The following is a 19,157-nucleotide window of genomic DNA, read 5'->3' as shown; positions in this document are numbered from 1 at the left end:
AGGGCTTTGTGATGCAAACTATATTTGGGAAGGCAGCATGATATGCCTTAAAGGAATCTGCAGTGGTATGGAATACAGAAAAAAACCGTAAATGCCTTACTGTTGTCCCTAGTGAGAGCAGCAGCAGCCGCCACTGATCAACTGTGCCTTCTCACCTGCTGTGACTGAACAGCTAGTTTCCATGAATTTATAAGGGATGCTCAAAAGAGATTATTAATTTCATGGCAGTACCACACAGTTTCCATTATTGAAATTTATACTTCATTGCAAGTGTTTTTGTAGTCATAATTATAACCAAAAAATAGGAAGATTATAAATCCATACTGCTATTTCTTGGTAGTCAAAAAATATATAGTTTTAAAAGCAAAGGGCCAAACTCATTTTTAGTATAACTTTAATAGCAATGATTAATTTTGATTCACAATTCTTCTCTGTAGTTGGCAAGTTGATTTAAAACAAGTAGTAGCTGAACTTTGAAGGCTGAGATTTTCATGCAGCTTAGGTGTGGAAATCAGGAACCCACAGTTGTATAATGTGATGTTACATACCACACTCTGTAAATCTGTAATAGTACTTAAGTAATACAGAGATTCCATATGTACAACAAATATGGAACTCTGCAGGACTTAAATACATAATTATAAAAGCAATATTAGCAAACAATACAGAATTCACTGACCAAACACAATGGAGTGTTAAGTTCTAAAATCTTGAAAACGGTTGTGTATTTTACAAGCATGATACAGACTCTTAAATCATAATTCTTGTTCATCTGCTAGACAGAAGTTGCCTTCTAATTTTTAGTCATTGTTTCTTTTTGATTTGCAACCAAACACTTTGGCATTCTTCAGGATAAGAGAAGGGATACAGATGTTCAGTAGTTAACATCTGTGCTGCTCAAGCTGTCCTCAAAACAGAAGTGTGTTACTGGTAGATCTCTTGGTTAGATGATGTTTTTTTAGAAAAATACTGAAAATGGGATATCTAGAATCACAAGATATTTCTGATACTAGACATCCTGTTGAGATAAACCTCAGTTCAGCCAAAAATAGGCTTAGGAGAACCATTGCTAAGGTAGATATTTTAACCTGTTGATGAGCATGGTGAGGGACATTAACATCCTGTGAAACCAAAGCTTTTTATTTTCACTTTCCCCAGCCATGTCTGTCACTTTTGTCCTTGATAGCAGTGAGGCAGTGTGTAGAATATTTACTATGGACATTTGGCATTATCCTGTTGGCTCATGCCTCACAGATTTGAAAGTGAGCAACGACAGACAGCATGGGTTTTGTTTAAAAAGCATTTCTCAAATCGTTGTACACTGGGTTCCAAGCCTGTGTAACACACACACAGGGGATTTGCATTACAGTATATAAGCCCATATGCAGTGCATCAGGTGGCTCAAGTCTAAACAGAGTATAATTACTTTGGCACTAAGCCCAATTCCTGCTGTGCCATTGAATAGCATCAAGTACATGTCTGCTATTTTGCAGCTGTCTGATGACAAAGAAAAAACAGTAGCACAAAGAGAGCCACCATCATTTAGTATTATTACTTTCCCCCGCAAAGTTATGTCAAAGCATAAAAGTGAATATTCAGTTTTATTTACTAAATTCTCAGAATTACACAAACTCAGTAGGCTGTAGTGTAGGGTTTACAGCCTGTTCTAATCCCTGCCAAGAAATTCTATTACACAGCACAATTTAAAAAAAAAAAAAATTTTAAGACAAAAAGAAAAAAAACTGGTGGAAGAGAGGTGCAAACTCATTTTGCCTTCATTTGAACCTGCATTTACACTGTGGGTTCTATAGTTTGACTAGTTCAGACACTGCTACTTCACAACCCTTAGCACCTTGACCCAGCTTTTCCCTACGGGAGGGATATTTGAGTTTGTAAATTGCCTGGCTTACTGGTGGTGGATCATACAGCTGCAGTTTCATCAAGGGCACACAGAGCAGATGGACAGAACTGCTAAAATGACACTGATCTAACATACACCCCCACTGGCATTACTGCTGTATTTAAGTGCCTCCCAGTATTTGAGATAGAAACTCCTCTCCTGCTTCCCAGCCTGTAAAAGTAATAGCTTGATTAGTTATCAGGATTTTATTTTTGCATGAGAGTTTCATATTCAGTTCGGACTGCTGCAAGATCTGAGCTGGTTATCTTTGCAGGAGCAAGGCGCATAGTCTGTGCTCCTGTGAAAACTGTCTCCCACACTCATGGGTGAAGTTGGTTGAAAAATAGGAATTGGTTTCCTTTGTTGGAAGATTTCAGGTTTAAGTTTTCTGCATGTTTCCCCCTCTACTTTTTCTAGTCACATTAGATGTACAGTTTGGATCTACGGTGCTTAAGTCAGAGTAAACATCTTTCAGTTCACTTATACAAAGGAGGAGTATATTTTAATTCATTTTACAACATATGACAAAATGCTCTCAGATTTAGGTGAGTGTGTATAGATTGTATTACCAAGTGCATTATTGTTTCTCCTTGTTGTGATACACTGGGACCCTCTAGCATGAGGGTTGCTAGAGAAAGGGAAAGAAATGGTTAACATATGCAGAGGTGCAATCTAGATTAATACATTCTGAGGTCCAAAATAATCCTCACAGCACAGTAGGTCACCTGCAATGTGTTGGCAGAGCATTTGGTGCAGTTTGAGAGATCTAGATACAAAAAGTTAACCTGCTAAACATCTGTTTTCCTTTGTTGTGCAGGTCTCTACCCAACCAGTATATTCTTACAGATTTTATATTCCAACCCATTCTATTAACAGCAAGTAATCACATCACAGCTGTTTCTTGGCTCGAAAGAAGCCATAACGTAACTAAGTGAAGCTGAACATGTGTTTTTATTTGAATGAGATGATGTATCACTAGTAAGCTTTCAGCTTCTCTGTCACCTTCATCCAAATATCACCTTAAAAAAGGTCCTAGGTTAGAGCCACATCTGCACATTAGAGATGTGGAATGGAGCAGTTTGTTTACTTTTTAAAGTCACACTATACAAAAGTGCTTATTAAAGGGAAAAGTCAGTTCCCCACAATGAAGATAGATCATTTAATTGAAAAATGCACTTTTTAGCTTTGGATATGGTTAATTCATTTTTGTTCTGCACAGACAATCACCTCCCAGTGCTGCTCTGGAGGGCTACCTTGGCAAGAGTGGCTTAGACCCTTTTTTTAATCCTCCCTTGATCATGGTTCCCCACAACTTACTGCAATCTCAAGGGTGATTTAAGTTGTGCCAGCTGCCCATGACCTCAAGAGGGCATTCTATCATATGGAGATAACCAAGTCACAGGGCTGTCCAGATCATGCCCCTCCACTCCCAATATCAGCAGGTGTGAGTACAGCAGCACCAGAGTCTAGACCTGATGAACAAATGTGAATCTTTTCCCTCAGAAAATGCTTGCTATGACAAGATTTTCTTTTAAAATTTTCCATGTAAATTTCAGGGTTTTCAAGGAAAAGAGCCTGAAAGTCTTGACAGTTTAAAAATTTGGGGGATTCCCCACCTGTAACAGAGGGGAATATTTCATAATATTGTGTATGAAGAATGTGTGTTCCTCAATTTCCCCTACATGCTGCATGGTTAACTAGGCAGGGGGGAAAAGGTTTATTCCCTAGACCTAGATGTGACCGACTCCTTGCTGTCTGTGGCCTGGGCCCAGACAATTGCCTGGCCATTTGGTACCTAACAACTAATGACCAGAGGGACCCACCCTCTGCAGGATGCCAGACAGGTTTGACCAGCTGGAGAACAATGTTTTCCCAGGAACAACAACAAATGTTTAAGGAAGAGCCCTTCGGGATTGTTAAGTGTGGGGCTGCTGGAAGGAGGAGATGCTTCTGTACTGGGACTACAGAGGGATTGGAGGAGGGCTCTGGGCTGATCCAGATGGACTTTTCTGTTCTATACATTAAACAGAAAGACTTTCTATGCCATGTTCCAGACATCTAATAAACCCTTCTGTTTTTACCAAGCTGGCTGAGCCACTCCAGAGTCAGGGGTGCATTGCTCCCTTTGGTTGTGCAAGTCTCCCCTAAGCGTTCAGTTCAGGTGCACTCACTGAGGGGGAGCTCACGGAGCGAAGCAGGGGTGCTGATGGCTCCAAAGTTCAGTCCCAGGAGGCGGTAAAGTCAAGGGACTTACCCCAGTGAGAGCGCGACCCGAACAGGCTCAACACACTAAAGGGGTCCTCCCCAGGGACTGTTCCAAAGCACCAGACTTGTGGATCTGAGACACTCCCGCCCCCAACCCTTTTCTTGCTTTCTTGGTGGCGGGGGGAGGGGGAGAAGAGACATTTTGACTAGTACTGTGAATATAGTTAAAAGAAATACAGAGTAAAGAAATGACTATGCAATTCTGACAGATAACACAAGATGAAGAAGTGTTTTCTGGATAGAATGAAATGGTAGTGTAAGCAGGGGAATAGTCCCACTATTGTGGGGAACTTTCCTGGCTTCTGCACTACCCCGGTGAAGTGGGCTAGCGAAAGGATCCGAGTCCTTGCTCCCACTTCCTTTACCCAGTGGCCTCCCTGTCCTTGAAGACTCCCTTTTCACTCTCCTGTCTGGCAGAATCCTCGTAACCCCAACAAGGCTGGGCCCAGGATTCCTGAGGAGCTCGACCCCCAACCCTGCTGTGGTCACCTAGGACGGGGCTAGGGTGTCCCCACTCCAGGGTACTCTCTCTGCCCTGGGCACTTCTCTGACCCACTGACCATTACATACAAGTTAAAGTTATTTAATCAACAATTAATTTTAAAAAAAGAATAAGGAAAAATGAGAAAGGTTACAGGAAACACATCACCCCGCTCTGTGGCAGGGAACATCACAAACAGTGTCTCTGGAATGTCAGGGCAGTTCACAGTCTGTTCCTTGTAAGTCCCAGGCCGCCTTCTCCGGCCCTGGCTGTGCTGCAGGAATGCTGTGGGTTGGACGCTTGCTCTGGTGGTGGCCACACGCTCTCAGGCTCTAAGTGGTAGGACCCTTCTTCCAAGTGTCGCCCCCACCCAGTCGGGGTTACGATCCAAGCCTGGCCCACAGAGCCTCTTGGCTGAGGCGTCTCCTTGTGCTGGGCCCACTGCCTAGGGTCCCCCTCGCTCTTCCCAGCTGCTCACCACACCCAGCTCCGGACTGCTCCAGCCCCAGCTCCACCACTCTGTCTCTGCACTGCTGCTGCTCTGCCTCCAGCTCCCTGGGCTGCTTCTTTGGCCCCTCTGGCTCTGGTTGCCGCAGCTCTGCTCCCAGGACAGGTCTGCTCTGCAGGCTGCCCCCGTGACTCTGCTCCCAGCACAGACCTGCTTCCTGGGCTGCTTTTCTGGCCCCTCTGGCTCTGGTTGCTGCAGCAGCTCTCCTCCCAGGGCAAGTCTGCTCTCTCTGGGCTGTGCCTCTGGCTTTGGGGCTGCAGCTCTGCTCTCAGGACAGGGGCTGCTCTCTCTGGATCTGGCACAGCTCTGCTCCCCAGCTCAGCTCGGGCCCCTTTCTCCTTAGCTCGGCCCCACTCTGTCTGACCCGGGCAATTCCAGCTCACATGGAGGACGGGACCTCCCTGGCCTCCTGACTCCCTGATTAGCCTGCCCGCCCTGTCATTCAGGCTGACCTGGAGCATTGGCCTCTCCCCATTGTTCCTGGGGGCTGTCAGTCTCAGGGTCCTGATTCCCCATCGACCCTTCCCTCTTTTTAATACGGGGAGCTAGCAACTAAAACACCCCCACTGAATGTTAGTAAGGGGGCAACAGTCCCCTTACAGTAGCTAAACACACTGGGCCACTGATAGTTTTACACAGGCTGGCTGAAGAGAGGAGTCCAGTCCTGAATAATTTTTATTCTAAATTTGTATCATTTAAATTGTGCAAAAAGGTTACTTTTGTTGTACACAGCTACAGTGGAACTGAGCTGAGGAGTTTTTAAAAGCATGACATCGTTGCCCTGGGATCACTCGTGCATCCTGCTGAAATTGTCTCCTGCCTCCCAATTGAAGTAGGAGCAAGTGTCATGAACACAAAAAATGAAACTGGCTTTTCTGATGGAAACATACTCTAACCATTATTATTGTAGGCATACTGGGATAAAAACACCAGACACTATTAGCCTGGCTGCTGTACATGAGAATTTTGAAAAGCTGAAGAACATTGAGAAGCAAATGAAGTGTGTGGTGGGGGGAGAGGGGAGGCAGGAGGAAGGCGTCAGGAACAATCTAGGAGTACTTCTGCAATGAAGTGTTGATACCATTTGGATTCCTTCAGTAAAACCTAATGGTACTGATTCTGGTCTAAGAAAGAAGGACACAAGGCTGTTCTTTGGCTTAGGATCAAGGTGGGGAAAACTATTACAGATTTCTGTGGGATGGCAGTGTAGAAGGGATATTTTTGTCTGCTAGCTTGTATGATTTGGGCCATTCCTCATTCACTGAAGATCCAAGCGCCACTTCTGGTACAGGGTTCTGGCAGGAGGTAATCTTAGCAAAGACTCCCTTCCCTATCCACTCTGCCCCCCAGCTCATCTTGGAGCCTCTCCCCAAGCCTGGAGGTTCCCCAAGATCCCAGAGACTTTGTGCAAGTGCCCTGTGCCCAGGGGTGAAAGTATGTTAGAGGACTTACCGGTACGCCGGAGTCCTGAGCAGGGGGCGTGGCCCCAACCGGAAGAGGTGTGGCCTCAAACCCCCGGGCCCTTTAAATCTTGATTTAAAGGGCCAGGGCTCCAGCTGCGGTAGTGGCGGCTGGGAGCCCAGGGCCCTTTAAATAACCCCTGAGCTACCAGCTGCAGAGGCGGCTGGGAGGCTCGGGGGCAATTTAAAGGGCCCAGGGCTCCAGCTGCCGCTACCGCAGCGGAGCCCCAGGCCCTTTAAATCACTGAGGAGCCCTAGGGGCTCCCGGCTGCCACCGCTACCCTGGGGCTCTGGGGTAGCGGCTGCCAGAGCCCCAAGCCCTTTAAATCCCCGCCTGAGCCCTGGGATAGCGGTGACTGGGCTCCATCAGAGATTTAAAGGGCCCCGGGACTCCAGCTGCCGCTACTGCCCCGGCCCTTTAAACACCCGCCGGAGCCCCACCACTGGGGAGGATTTAAAGGGCCAGGGCAGTAGGGGTGGCTGGAGCTCCAGGGCTCTTTAAATCCCAGCCTGAGCCCTGTTGCCCGAGCTACCACCCCGGCCCTTTAAATCCCCTCCGGAGCCCCGCCGCTGCTACCCCAGGGCTTCGGCAGCAGGGCTCAGGCGGGGATTTAAAGGGCCCCGGGAGGGTAGCGGTGGCTGGAGCTCTAGGGCACTTTAAATCCCCACCAGAGCCCTGCCACTGCCGCTACCCCAGGGCTCAGGCAGGGATTTAAAGGGCCCCGGGGCAGTAGTGGTGGCTGGAGCTCCGGGGCCCTTTAAATCCCCGCCGCAGCCCCGCCGCTGCTACCCCAGGGCTTTAAATTGCCCTCTCTGAAAGCCAGTCCTGGTATGGTGCACTGACTCTTACCGGTACGCTGTACCAGGGTGTACCGGCTTACTTTCACCTCTGCCTGTGCCTCATTATTACCAGGATTACAGTAAAACTCTGATCTCACCTAGGGCATCTGATTCCCACTGTGCTAGGCATTAGACAAGTTGGGTGAGAGACAGTTCCTACCCTGAAGGACGTACAGGGTAAAGAGAAGACAAAGAGGTGGTGGAGTGGAGATACACCATCCTGGTAGAGTGAACAGGACAATAGTCTCCAAACATCATGATAAATCCACAACTTTGCTTGTTTCTTTAATTTTTGGATGGGGTTGTATAGGGAGGAGATTAGCTAAACAGATAGCGGGAGGAGGAAGAGGACAGGTTAAGGTGTAGAGACTGAGGGTTATGTCTACACTGCGCAGGTAGCCTGGATGATTGGCACTCAGGTCTGAGCACTTGGGTTAGCCTAACCCAGTATAAGCATTCATCAGAAAAGCCCTATGTCCTCACCGTTTCTGCACTTAATGTGTATCTGGGGCCATTTCCCATGGTTCTTTGTGCTCAGATACTCAATGGATTCTTCAATCAATTCTGTCAATTGTGGAAGAATATACCGGTCTCAGGGAGAATTGTGGAGGACTATCAATATTCAAGTGACCTTTCCTGTGTCCTCACTGCAAAATGGGCAGGTTCCAGTCTGAGATAACAGCTTCAATCCAGACCTCCAGACATGCAAGCAAACACAGGTTCAAAGCACAAAGAGACACATGCTTGAGGGTTATGTGCAGCATAGAAGGTTTAGACCCAACCCCCCCCCCCCCAAAAAAAAATCAAATCATGTAGGTGCATGAGCAAAGACTGCACTGTAGACATATCCTAAGGGCAGAACCTGCATGCTGGCTCTAGCCCTCTAGTGGCCTTCCCAGCACTGAGCTTGCACAAACTCTGCATTTCCCTTCCTCCAACACAATCATTTATCAGTTTGCATCTACATAGAGAGTCAGTGAAGCCTGAATATAGACAAAGCCCCAAGAGAGATTTTTTTTAAATAGCCCATCCAGCAGTAGATAAATTACCTCCAAGAATGTGGCTCAAAGCCTGTACACATCCCTCTGCATCGCAGACAAGGCACCCCTCTTCCTGATTGCTGCTGGCTTACAGACATCTGGAAAAGAGAAAAGTTTCAGGATTTTTCTTTATATCTATATCTATCTCTTGGCCTTGAGTTCTTACATTGTGCATGGCTTCTCAAGCATGTTGATTCCTTTACAACTGTGCCTTGTGTGGTTTGAGGTCTCCCGATCAATAAATCATTGGGCAACTGGGTACTCATGGTTAAGCAAGACTGCTGAAAAAGTTCTGGTCTTGAACGTAGATGAAAAGGGATAAAGACCTCTTATTGACTATCTGGGTGCCAGCTTGTAGTACCTCCACCATACATTATAAACCATTGAGACAACATTGGAATAAAACTTCTGGTGGCCAATAAGGTGGGCTCACCAATCAAAGCAAAACTTCAGACCCCTTCCCTTCTAGGCCATTTGTTTAATGGACATGTGATTAAAATGCAGCACGATCTAAACAGATGTTTAGAGACTGTGAATAAAGGAGCATGTTTTACATTTAGTTTTAGCACAGGATATTGAATTACCACTTACATTTTCCATTTAGGGGGCTGTTTGAGATACTTCTGTGAATGTGAGAAGAACGGATCTCAGACTGAGTCTTGCTGAGAGGTTATCAATGAGTTAAGCTTCACCAAACTTATCACACAACTTGTATACCATGTACAAATCAACTCAAGACTGTTGAGTGATAATGACTGAGCTCATTATCTTTTTACCTTAAAGATTAAGGGGTAATTTGAAGTACCTAGGAGGGGAACACATGTGATAATGGGCTCTTCAATCTAGCGGAGAAAGATTGAATGTGATCTAATGGTGGAGTTGTGCCTTATTTCTAGTCTGAATTTAAGCTCAATTTTTTAAAAAACAGTAATTAACCATTGGAACAATTTACCAGGGTTGTGGTGGATTCTCCATCACTGACAACTTTAAAATGGAGATTGGATGGTTTTTGTAAGATCAGTTCTAGTAATAATTTGGGGAAGAGCTCTATGGCCTGTGCTACTCAGTAGGTCAGACTACAGGATCACAGTGCTCCTGTCTGGCTTTTGAGTCTATGAATTTAAGTTTCATGGGATGCAAACAGCTGAATTAGATAATCTTTAGCCTTAACCATGAGAAAAGCTTCCAGGAAAAAATGTCTGGGTGAGAAGAATTATTTAGATATAGGGACAATTATTCAAATAGGTGGGAAATGTGAGGCCAGAGACACTACAGCAATTTAAATACATATGAATTGTAACAATCAGTGGTTGAAAACTAATACCCCTTTTAACACAAAAGACTGGATTTTAAGAAAAATCCAACCCCTCACTTGGGCCCTCTCCTTGCATTTGCTTCTCCCATGTTGAGGATTCACCATTCTAGTTGTTCAAAAGAAATTGCAAAGAAGTAACCACCCACTCTTCCCATTGCTTCCTCTACAAATCTAAAGACACAGATTTTAATTTATTAAATGTTACCAAATGAAAGGCAAATTTTTGTATTTATTATACATTCATATTCAGACAGAGCACCTTCTCTTAAAGCAACAGAAATGAATGGGAGCTGAGGGTCATCAGCACCTTGCGGGGCTATTCTCATTTCATGTAGTTCTAAGGGCTTGTATCTGGGAAGCTGTTCCTGATTATCTCTATGTGTAGACACACTTATTCTAGAATCAGAGTGCTTTATTCTGGATTAGTTTAATCCAAAAAAAAATGGACTAAAACAGTTGATCCAAATTAATTCAGAATACAGCATTCTTATTCTGGAATAATGGAGTGTCCACACATGGAGATAATCAGAAATAGCTCCCCAGGGAAACAAGTTCTCAGCTTCCATTCACTTCTGTTGCCGAATAATAGAGAAAACACCACTAAGCAGTGAAAGATTGAGATACATGGTGCTGCCTTACTACTAATGTTCATTTTATTGATATACATTATACTCCTGTTTATCCAAAACCCTGTTATTCCAACCTCTGCATTATCAGAATCCCTTCTTCATCTCCCATGGGAGATATGTATACATTGCAATTAAAAACCCTCGGCTGGCCTATGACAGATGACTGACTCACAGGGCTTGGGCTAAAGGGGTTAATTGCAGTGTAGATATTGAGGCTCGGGCTGGAGCCTGAGCTCTAGGACCCTGTGAGATGAGAGGATCCCAGAATTTGGGCTGCAGCCTGAGCCTGAATATCTACCCTGCAATTAAATAGCCCAGCTGCCCAAGTCCAGCTGGCAAAGACCAGCCGCAGGTGTCTAACGGCAATGTAGACATATCTGATGTGTCTTGTGCTGGGGGGCCAGAAGAGATGTGGATGAGGATGTTTGGATAACAGACTAGGGACCCCCCAGACACAAGGGTAACAGGGGAGGCTACCTTGCTGCTGACTGGCTCCTGCCCTCAATTAGCTGAGCAAAATCCATGCCCCCCCATGCTATTCAGATAGTCCGGAATATACTGTAGAGACTTCCTTGGTCCCTATTGAGAAACTCAAGTTTCCATATCTCATGTTTTGCTTTGCAGATGGTTTCCATGGTGAAGGGGAAACATGGTGGGGAACAGATAAATGCCCAAGGGAGGAAAAAGAAATAGTGTGATCATGCTCCACTTTAGGCTGTTCATTCACGACAGTTGACAGACTAAGTTTATACAGAGGAATCCATGGCTGTGCAGGGAAGGCAGTGATAAAAAATGCTAGTCTCAAAATGGGAAGAAGGGGCAAATATGAGCTCATTTGTTGAGCAAAAGCAGCCAAAAAGGTTTAAAAATACAACTTCTGTGTCTGTCTTTGCACTGCAGGATTTATCAAACATGACTTTCTGAATTTAAAGAATGTGAAATGCATGACAGGAGCCAAGAATGAAGTAATTCTAAAGGAAAAGTTATGGAGAAGTGATACTGTGGATTTCTGAATAGGGCTATAAACTTTCCCAGACTCCCATCTCTGATGGACAGTTCATCTGCACTGGCAACAAGTCTCTACAAAAAAAATAAAATCAGTTTTGCCAACTGTTAATTTTTTTAAAATCCTGTGAGTTGATCCCTCCCCCCCCAAAAAAGCAACCCCCCATGGGAATTACAATTAAGACTGATCCCAAAATTATGATTTAATCTTAGGCTTTTAGAACCCCTCTCTCACCCGTTCCCAGTGGGAATGTTGCTAACTCATAAAATTTATAGTGAGCAAAGCAATTTTGGTCCTGATACAGGATTTTTCACTGGAGGACACAATGAATATCAGGGACCTACTGCCATAGGCTCTGTACAAACATATAGTAAGAGACAGCCCCCATCCCGAAGAGTTTAATCTCACTACCATGCTTTGCATTAGAGTATGTGACATGGGAACTGGCTTAAACTAATCTCATATACGGTCCAAACTTCCTTTAGATAGTAGCAGTATTTAAACCCTGATGAGCTGGACAGGATAGTGACCTACAAGTGAAAGCATTTATGCCTCATTAGCAATACCCCAATACATCCAGTCTCTTGTAAATGCTAGTGTTGCCTGGCTTTCTGGAAAGAGATATACTAAATCAAGTTCTGACCTTTCTGGAGTTTACACAGACTGGGTCTTTCATCCTGTAGACACAAACAAAGCAGCTCACACTGCTCTCAGTCTTAAATATATTGTCTGTTCTTAAAGGGACAGATCCATTAGTAGCACAACATCCATATTCCCTTCTAAATAATCAATCATTCCAACACAAAATATTAAAAGAACATTAAGGCTGTGAAAATAAAAGTACGCTGTCCCCCGTACAGCCTCAGGGACATCACAGGTGAGACAGGCTCCCTGCTCTCAGTTCCATTGCCCACGCCAGAACTGCAGCCCAGAGCTGCAGTTGCAGGGGAAGTCCTGCTCAGCCCCAGGCTGGAGCATGCCCATTGTGCACAGCATCTTCCGGGAACATTGTTAAAAGCTCTAGCTAGCAAAGTCTCCTCTGAGCCACAAAGTCTTGCCCTTGCCAAGTGACTTAGCTTGTGTCAGTTTTCTCTTTTGTTCAACGAAGTCAGCATTTGTAGAATGCTTGGAGAGCAAATGCAAGGAACTAAGGGTATGTCTACACTATGAAATTAGGTCGATCTTATAGAAATCTATTTTACACAGTCGACGGCGTACATCCCCACTAAGCGCATTAAGTCGGTGGCGTGCGTCCTCACTACCATGGCTAGCATGGACTTACAGAGCGGTGCACCGTGGGTAGCTATCCCACAGTTCCTGCAGTCTCTGCCACCCATTGGAATTCTGGGTTAAGCTCCCAGTGCCTGATGGGGCAAAAACATTGTCGCGGGTGGTTTTGGGTACGTGTCGTCAGTCGCCCCTCCTCTGTGAAAGCAATGTCAGACAATTGTTTTGTGCCTTTTTTCTATGCAGACGCCAAACCACGGTAAGCAAGGAGCCCGCTCAGCTTAGTGTCACCGCTGCTGTTGTGTCCTGGGTGCTGCTGTCAGCAGACGGTGCAGTAGGACTGCTGGCAGTCATCATACACTGCTTCTGCTACAACTCTGCTCTCCTGCAGACACCATACCACGGCAAGTATGGAGCCCGCTCAGCTTACTCTCACTGCTGCTGTTGTGAGCTTTGTAAACACCTTGCGCATTATCTATTGTTTTGAAACCATGCAGTCTTTATTAAAAAAAAGAGATAGCGGACACACTGGGTGGGGTGGGGGAGGAAGGAAGGACAAGGCCCACAGTTTGGATTGTTAGTATGACTACAATAAACCATTTGAATGACAGCCTTCTGTTGCTTGGGCCATTCTCTGGAGTGGAGTGGCTGGGGGCCTGGAGCCTCCCCTCCCCCACCCCATGTTCTTAGGCATCTGGGTGAGGAGGCTATGGAACATGGGAAGAAGGGTAGGCGGTTATACAGTGGATGCCGTTGGGGGAGGGGGGGGGGGAAATCTGTGCTCTTGTTGGCTTTCCTGCAGCTCCAACAGACACTTCATCATGTCCGTTTGCTCCCCCAACAGAAGGTTCATAATGTCCATTTGCTCCCCCATTAGCCTCAGCATCGCGTCCTGCCTCCACTCTTCGCGCTCACTTCAATTCTTTCCTGGCCTCTGCCACTGAATGCCTCCATGCATTAAGCTGTGCCCCATCAGTGCGGGAGGACTGCACGAGCTTGGAAAACATATCGTGAGTGCGGTTTTTTTTTTTGGCCTTCTAATCTGCGATAACCTCAGGGACGGACGCAGGGAAGAAAGGTAAGCAGCAGGATACGGACCCTGGACTTCAGGAAAGCAGACTTCGACTCCCTCAGGGAACAGATGGCCAGGATCCCCTGGGGGACTAACATGAAGGGGAAGGGAGTCCAGGAGAGCTGGCTGTATTTCAAGGAATCCCTGTTGAGGTTACAGGGACAAACCATCCCGATGAGTCGAAAGAATAGTAAACATGGCAAGCGACCAGCTTGGCTTAATGGTGAAATCCTAGCGGATCTTAAACATAAAAAAGAAGCTTACAAGAAGTGGAAGGTTGGACATATGACCAGGGAAGAGTATAAAAATATTGCTCGGGCATGTAGGAAAGATATCAGGAGGGCCAAATCGCACCTGGAGCTGCAGCTAGCAAGAGATGTCAAGAGTAACAAGAAGGGTTTCTTCAGGTATGTTGGCAACAAGAAGAAAGCCAAGGAAAGTGTGGGCCCCTTACTGAATGAGGGAGGCAACCTAGTGACAGAGGATGTGGAAAAAGCTAATGTACTCAATGCTTTTTTTGCCTCTGTTTTCACTAACAAGGTCAGCTCCCAGACTGCTGCGCTGGGCATCACAGAATGGGGAAGAGATGGCCAGCCCTCTGTGGAGATAGAGGTGGTTAGGGACTATTTAGAAAAGCTGGACGTGCACAAGTCCATGGGGCCGGACGAGTTACATCCGAGAGTGCTGAAGGAATTGGCGGCTGTGATTGCAGAGCCCTTGGCCATTATCTTTGAAAACTCGTGGCGAACGGGGGAAGTCCCGGATGACTGGAAAAAGGCTAATGTAGTGCCAATCTTTAAAAAAGGGAAGAAGGAGGATCCTGGGAACTACAGGCCAGTCAGCCTCACCTCAGTCCCTGGAAAAATCATGGAGCAGGTCCTCAAAGAATCAATCCTGAAGCACTTACATGAGAGGAAAGTGATCAGGAACAGTCAGCATGGATTCACCAAGGGAAGGTCATGCCTGACTAATCTAATCGCCTTTTATGATGAGATTACTGGTTCTGTGGATGAAGGGAAAGCACTGGATGTATTGTTTCTTGACTTTAGCAAAGCTTTTGACACGGTCTCCCACAGTATTCTTGTCAGCAAGTTAAGGAAGTATGGGCTAGATGAATGCACTATAAGGTGGGTAGAAAGCTGGCTAGATTGTCGGGCTCAACGGGTAGTGATCAATGGCTCCATGTCTAGTTGGCAGCCGGCGTCAAGTGGAGTGCCCCAGGGGTCGGTCCTGGGGCCGGTTTTGTTCAATATCTTCATAAATGATCTGGAGGATGGTGTGGATTGCACTCTCAGCAAATTTGCGGATGATACTAAACTGGGAGGAGTGGTAGATACGCTGGAGGGCAGGGATAGGATACAGAAGGACCTAGACAAATTGGAGGATTGGGCCAAAAGAAATCTGATGAGGTTCAATAAGGATAAGTGCAGGGTCCTACACTTAGGATGGAAGAATCCAATGCACCGCTACAGACTAGGGACCGAATGGCTAGGCAGCAGTTCTGCAGAAAAGTTCTGCGGAAAAGGACCTAGGGGTGACAGTGGACGAGAAGCTGGATATGAGTCAGCAGTGTGCCCTTGTTGCCAAGAAGGCCAATGGCATTTTGGGATGTATAAGTAGGGGCATAGCGAGCAGATCGAGGGATGTGATCGTTCCCCTCTATTCGACACTGGTGAGGCCTCATCTGGAGTACTGTGTCCAGTTTTGGGCCCCACACTACAAGAAGGATGTGGATAAATTGGAGAGAGTCCAGCGAAGGGCAACAAAAATGATTAGGGGTCTAGAGCACATGACTTATGAAGAGAGGCTGAGGGAGCTGGGATTGTTTAGTCTGCAGAAGAGAAGAATGAGGGGGGATTTGATAGCTGCTTTCAACTACCTGAAAGGGGGTTCCAAAGAGGATGGCTCTAGACTGTTCTCAATGGTAGCAGATGACAGAACGAGGAGTAATGGTCTCAAGTTGCAATGGGGGAGGTTTAGATTGGATATTAGGAAAAACTTTTTCACTAAGGGGGTGGTGAAACACTGGAATGCGTTACCTAGGGAGGTGGTAGAATCTCCTTCCTTAGAGGTTTTTAAGGTCAGGCTTGACAAAGCCCTGGCTGGGATGATTTAACTGGGAATTGGTCCTGCTTCGAGCAGGGGGTTGGACTAGATGACCTTCTGGGGTCCCTTCCAACCCTGATATTCTATGACGGAGATGATAGGGGGAGCGTAGAAACATTTGCACCTGGGGGGGGGGGGAGGAGGAGGAGGAGGGAGGAGAAGAGGAGATAAAAAGGGAGAGTAAAATGGGGTTGGCTTCTTACACCTTCATAATGTGTGGGAATGTTTTCAAACTGCAGCACCCCCCTTTCCCAGAGCAAGCAATAGTTTGGGTTTCAAATTTAAAAAGGAGGGGCTGTAGTATTCTGGTAGATTTGCAGCACACACCTACCCCCACCCCACCACGTGGCTATTCTCGGGGATGATCCCTTCACCCCTCCCAGCCGCCGCATGGTTATTCTCTGGGATGATCCCTTTTAGCCAAGCACAGACAGTCCAGCATGAATGGGATCCTTTTACTGTTCCCTTACAAAAATCCCCCTATTTCAACCAGGTGACCATGAACACTATTGCTTTTAAACCCTGTACTGTAGTTCCAAATGTGCATGCACGAGAGGTGCCTTCTCTGGTTTCAGGGTCGGGATCCTGCCTTGGGAGGGTATTGGCTCCAGGGTGATGAAAAGGTCCTGGGTAGCAGGAAGAACAGATTCACTGCTTGCCTGCTGTGCATTCTCCTCCTCATCCACAAAATCCTCCTCCGTGCAGCATGAGACTCCCCTCTTGCAGGTGTCCACAGACAGTGGTAGGGTCCCCCGCCCCCCAGAATGGCATGCAGTTGTTCATAGAAGCAGCATGTATGGGGCTCTGACCCAGAGTGACTGTTTGCCTCCTTTGTCTTGTGGTAGGCTTGCCTGAACTCCTTAACTTCCACGTGGCACTGCTGTGTGTCCCTGGCGTAGCCTCTGTCCAACATGCCCTGTGAGATTTTGGCAAATATATTTGCATTTCTTCTTTTTGATCAGAATTCTGCCTGCACAGATTCTTCTCCCCATACAGCAATGAGATCCAGCGTCTCCCTTTTGGTCCATGCTGGGGCTCATTTGCTATTCTGGGACTGCATGGTCACCTGTGCTGCTGAGCTCACCATGCTGACCAAACAGGAAATTTAATTCAAAAGTTCCCAGGGCTTTTCCTGTGTACCTGGCTAGTGCATAGGAGTTGAAAGTGCTGTCCAGAGTGGTCACAATGGAGCACTCTGGGATAGCTCCCAGAGGCCAATACCATCGATTTGTGTCCGCACTACCCCAAATTCAACCCAGCAAAGTCAATTTTAGCGCTACTCCCCTTGTCGGGGAGGAGTACAGAAGTCAATTGTAAGACCCCTTTAAGTCGACAGAATGGGGTTGGTTGTGCGGACGCAGTCATTTTTAAAATCAACCTAACCCTGTAGTGTAGGCCAGGCCTAAGTGAATTCATCAGAGCCACATAAACATAGCTAGATGACACTTAGTCCCAGTAAACCCTTTCATAAATCCTTTATAATCATTTTTGGCCCTTGTATGGGTCTGAGCTGCAAAGTTCAGATTCGATCCAGTTCTAGATTTCTAAGATGCTTTAAACCTCTCTGAATTTCAGCAACGGTTTTGGTCTGGCCTCTACTTTAAGACTCAACATTTCTATAAATACATTTTACCTGACTTGCCCCTAAATATGATCCTAAATATTAGTTTACTGTCTTGTTAATGTGCCTTCAGGATGTGAACTAGACAAAAAACCTGCATTGCTGAAATAGCTGGCAATGCAGTATAATTGCGCAAACTAGCTACTCTGCTGCCAGCAAAGGACACAGCTGACATGAGACTGTAAATCTACCCATTATTACTCGAGATGCACCACAGCTAGAAAAAAATTGCTACGAGTTCTTGAAGAGCTAGATTCCCTCAGTCCTAAGGATTCACAAGATACGCCTTGAAATGGTCATTGGCCCCCCTTCTCCACATTCTTCAAAAGTCACCACTGGCTATGGTGACCAGGTGTCTGGTATTTGACCACAGCACCCAATCAAAAAGGGACCCTGGTGGCTTCGGTCAGCTGAGTGGGCCGGCCAATGGGAGCTGCAAGGGCAGTGCCTGGGGGCGAGACCAACATGAAGAGCTGCCTGCTGCTCCTCTGCCTAGGAGCCGGGCTTGCTGTTGGCTGCTTCTGGGATACAATGCGGAGTCAAGACAGGCAGGAATCCTGCTTTAGCCCCCACACTGTGCTGCTGACTGGGACCAGACCCCAATCCCCTGCCCCAGTCCTGAGCCCCCCCAAAAACCAGAGCTCCCTCCTGCACCCATAAACCCTCATCCCCAGCCCCATCCTAGAGACTGCACCCCCAGCCCAGCGCTTGTACCCATCCTGCACCCCAGCCCCCTGCCTCACATAGCCTCCTCCCACATTCTGAATCCCTTGGCCCCATCCCCTAGCCTGGAGCTGCCTCCTGCACCCCAAACCCCTCATCCCTAGCCCCATCCCAGAATCCACGATCCCAGCCAGACACCTCACTCACTCCTGCTTCTCAACCCCCTGCCCCAGCCCAGTGAAAGTGAGGAAGGGTGGGGGAGAGTGAGCTACGGGGGTGTGTGGCCTCAGGGAAGGGAGGGGGCTAGGGTGTTTAGTTGTGTGTGATTAGGAAGTTGGCAACCCTACCCCGGCCAATAATCTTTTTGGGACCCCAAATATTGTGGGTGAGGCAGGAAGCCAGTGAGATCAGTTTTGGAACAGTGCATTAAATATAAAATCGGGACTAGGGATTTTAACGGGGACATGTACAGTTTGCAACTAGAGAGATTCAGATGTCTGACAGAATTTGAGTCTATACGAAAGTCTATGCTTCTGTTCATTTAAAAGGCAAATAGGATTAAATAAAACCCATTTAGAAGAGAGTTATGATACACAGACCAAAGGGGGGGGGGAAAAAAAATGTAGGAGAGCCACGGGTTTTTTGGGTCCAATGTCAGCCAGTTAAAGGTCTAAAAGTAAATACCCGGTCAAGACATTGAGAGTCAGGGACATCCAGCGACTGCTGAAAAGTTCCAAGATACATTTGATATTTCACTTAGCCTTGTTCTGTTTAAGAGTGTTTATGGGAGAGTAGACTTGTCCAAATATAAACACTGCTTTATGGGCCTGATCCAAAGCTCACTTGAAGTCAGCCTCTGTTGACTTTAGTGGGATTTGGATCTGGTATCTACATGCTTTAAAATTACTTTCTAAATCCACATTCCATAAAAGTGTGGACACAGCTATCAGACAGACAGTTGACTATGAACTCTGCCAGCTCCATGTTATCCCTTTGTTAAAACTTCTTACAGTTAGTGATCCTT

General features: G+C 46.4%; 1 protein-coding gene across 2 annotated transcripts in view; it reads right to left on the bottom strand.

The window, feature by feature from the left end:
* The window catches only part of LMCD1 (LIM and cysteine rich domains 1), a 67,347-nt gene that overhangs the window by 23,287 nt on the left and 24,903 nt on the right, over positions 1 to 19,157 (bottom strand). For both annotated transcript variants that reach the window (XM_074957551.1, XM_074957550.1), the window contains exon 2: positions 8,504 to 8,592. In XM_074957551.1, the coding sequence (XP_074813652.1) occupies positions 8,504 to 8,592 (89 nt within the window). The remainder of the gene's footprint in view (positions 1 to 8,503; positions 8,593 to 19,157) is intronic.

Source organism: Natator depressus, chromosome 7 (assembly GCF_965152275.1).
Source record: "Natator depressus isolate rNatDep1 chromosome 7, rNatDep2.hap1, whole genome shotgun sequence".
Lineage (NCBI taxonomy): Eukaryota > Metazoa > Chordata > Testudines > Cheloniidae > Natator > Natator depressus.
The sequence above is the reverse complement of the archived record's forward strand: the minus strand, read 5'-3'. Positions and strand labels throughout refer to the sequence as shown.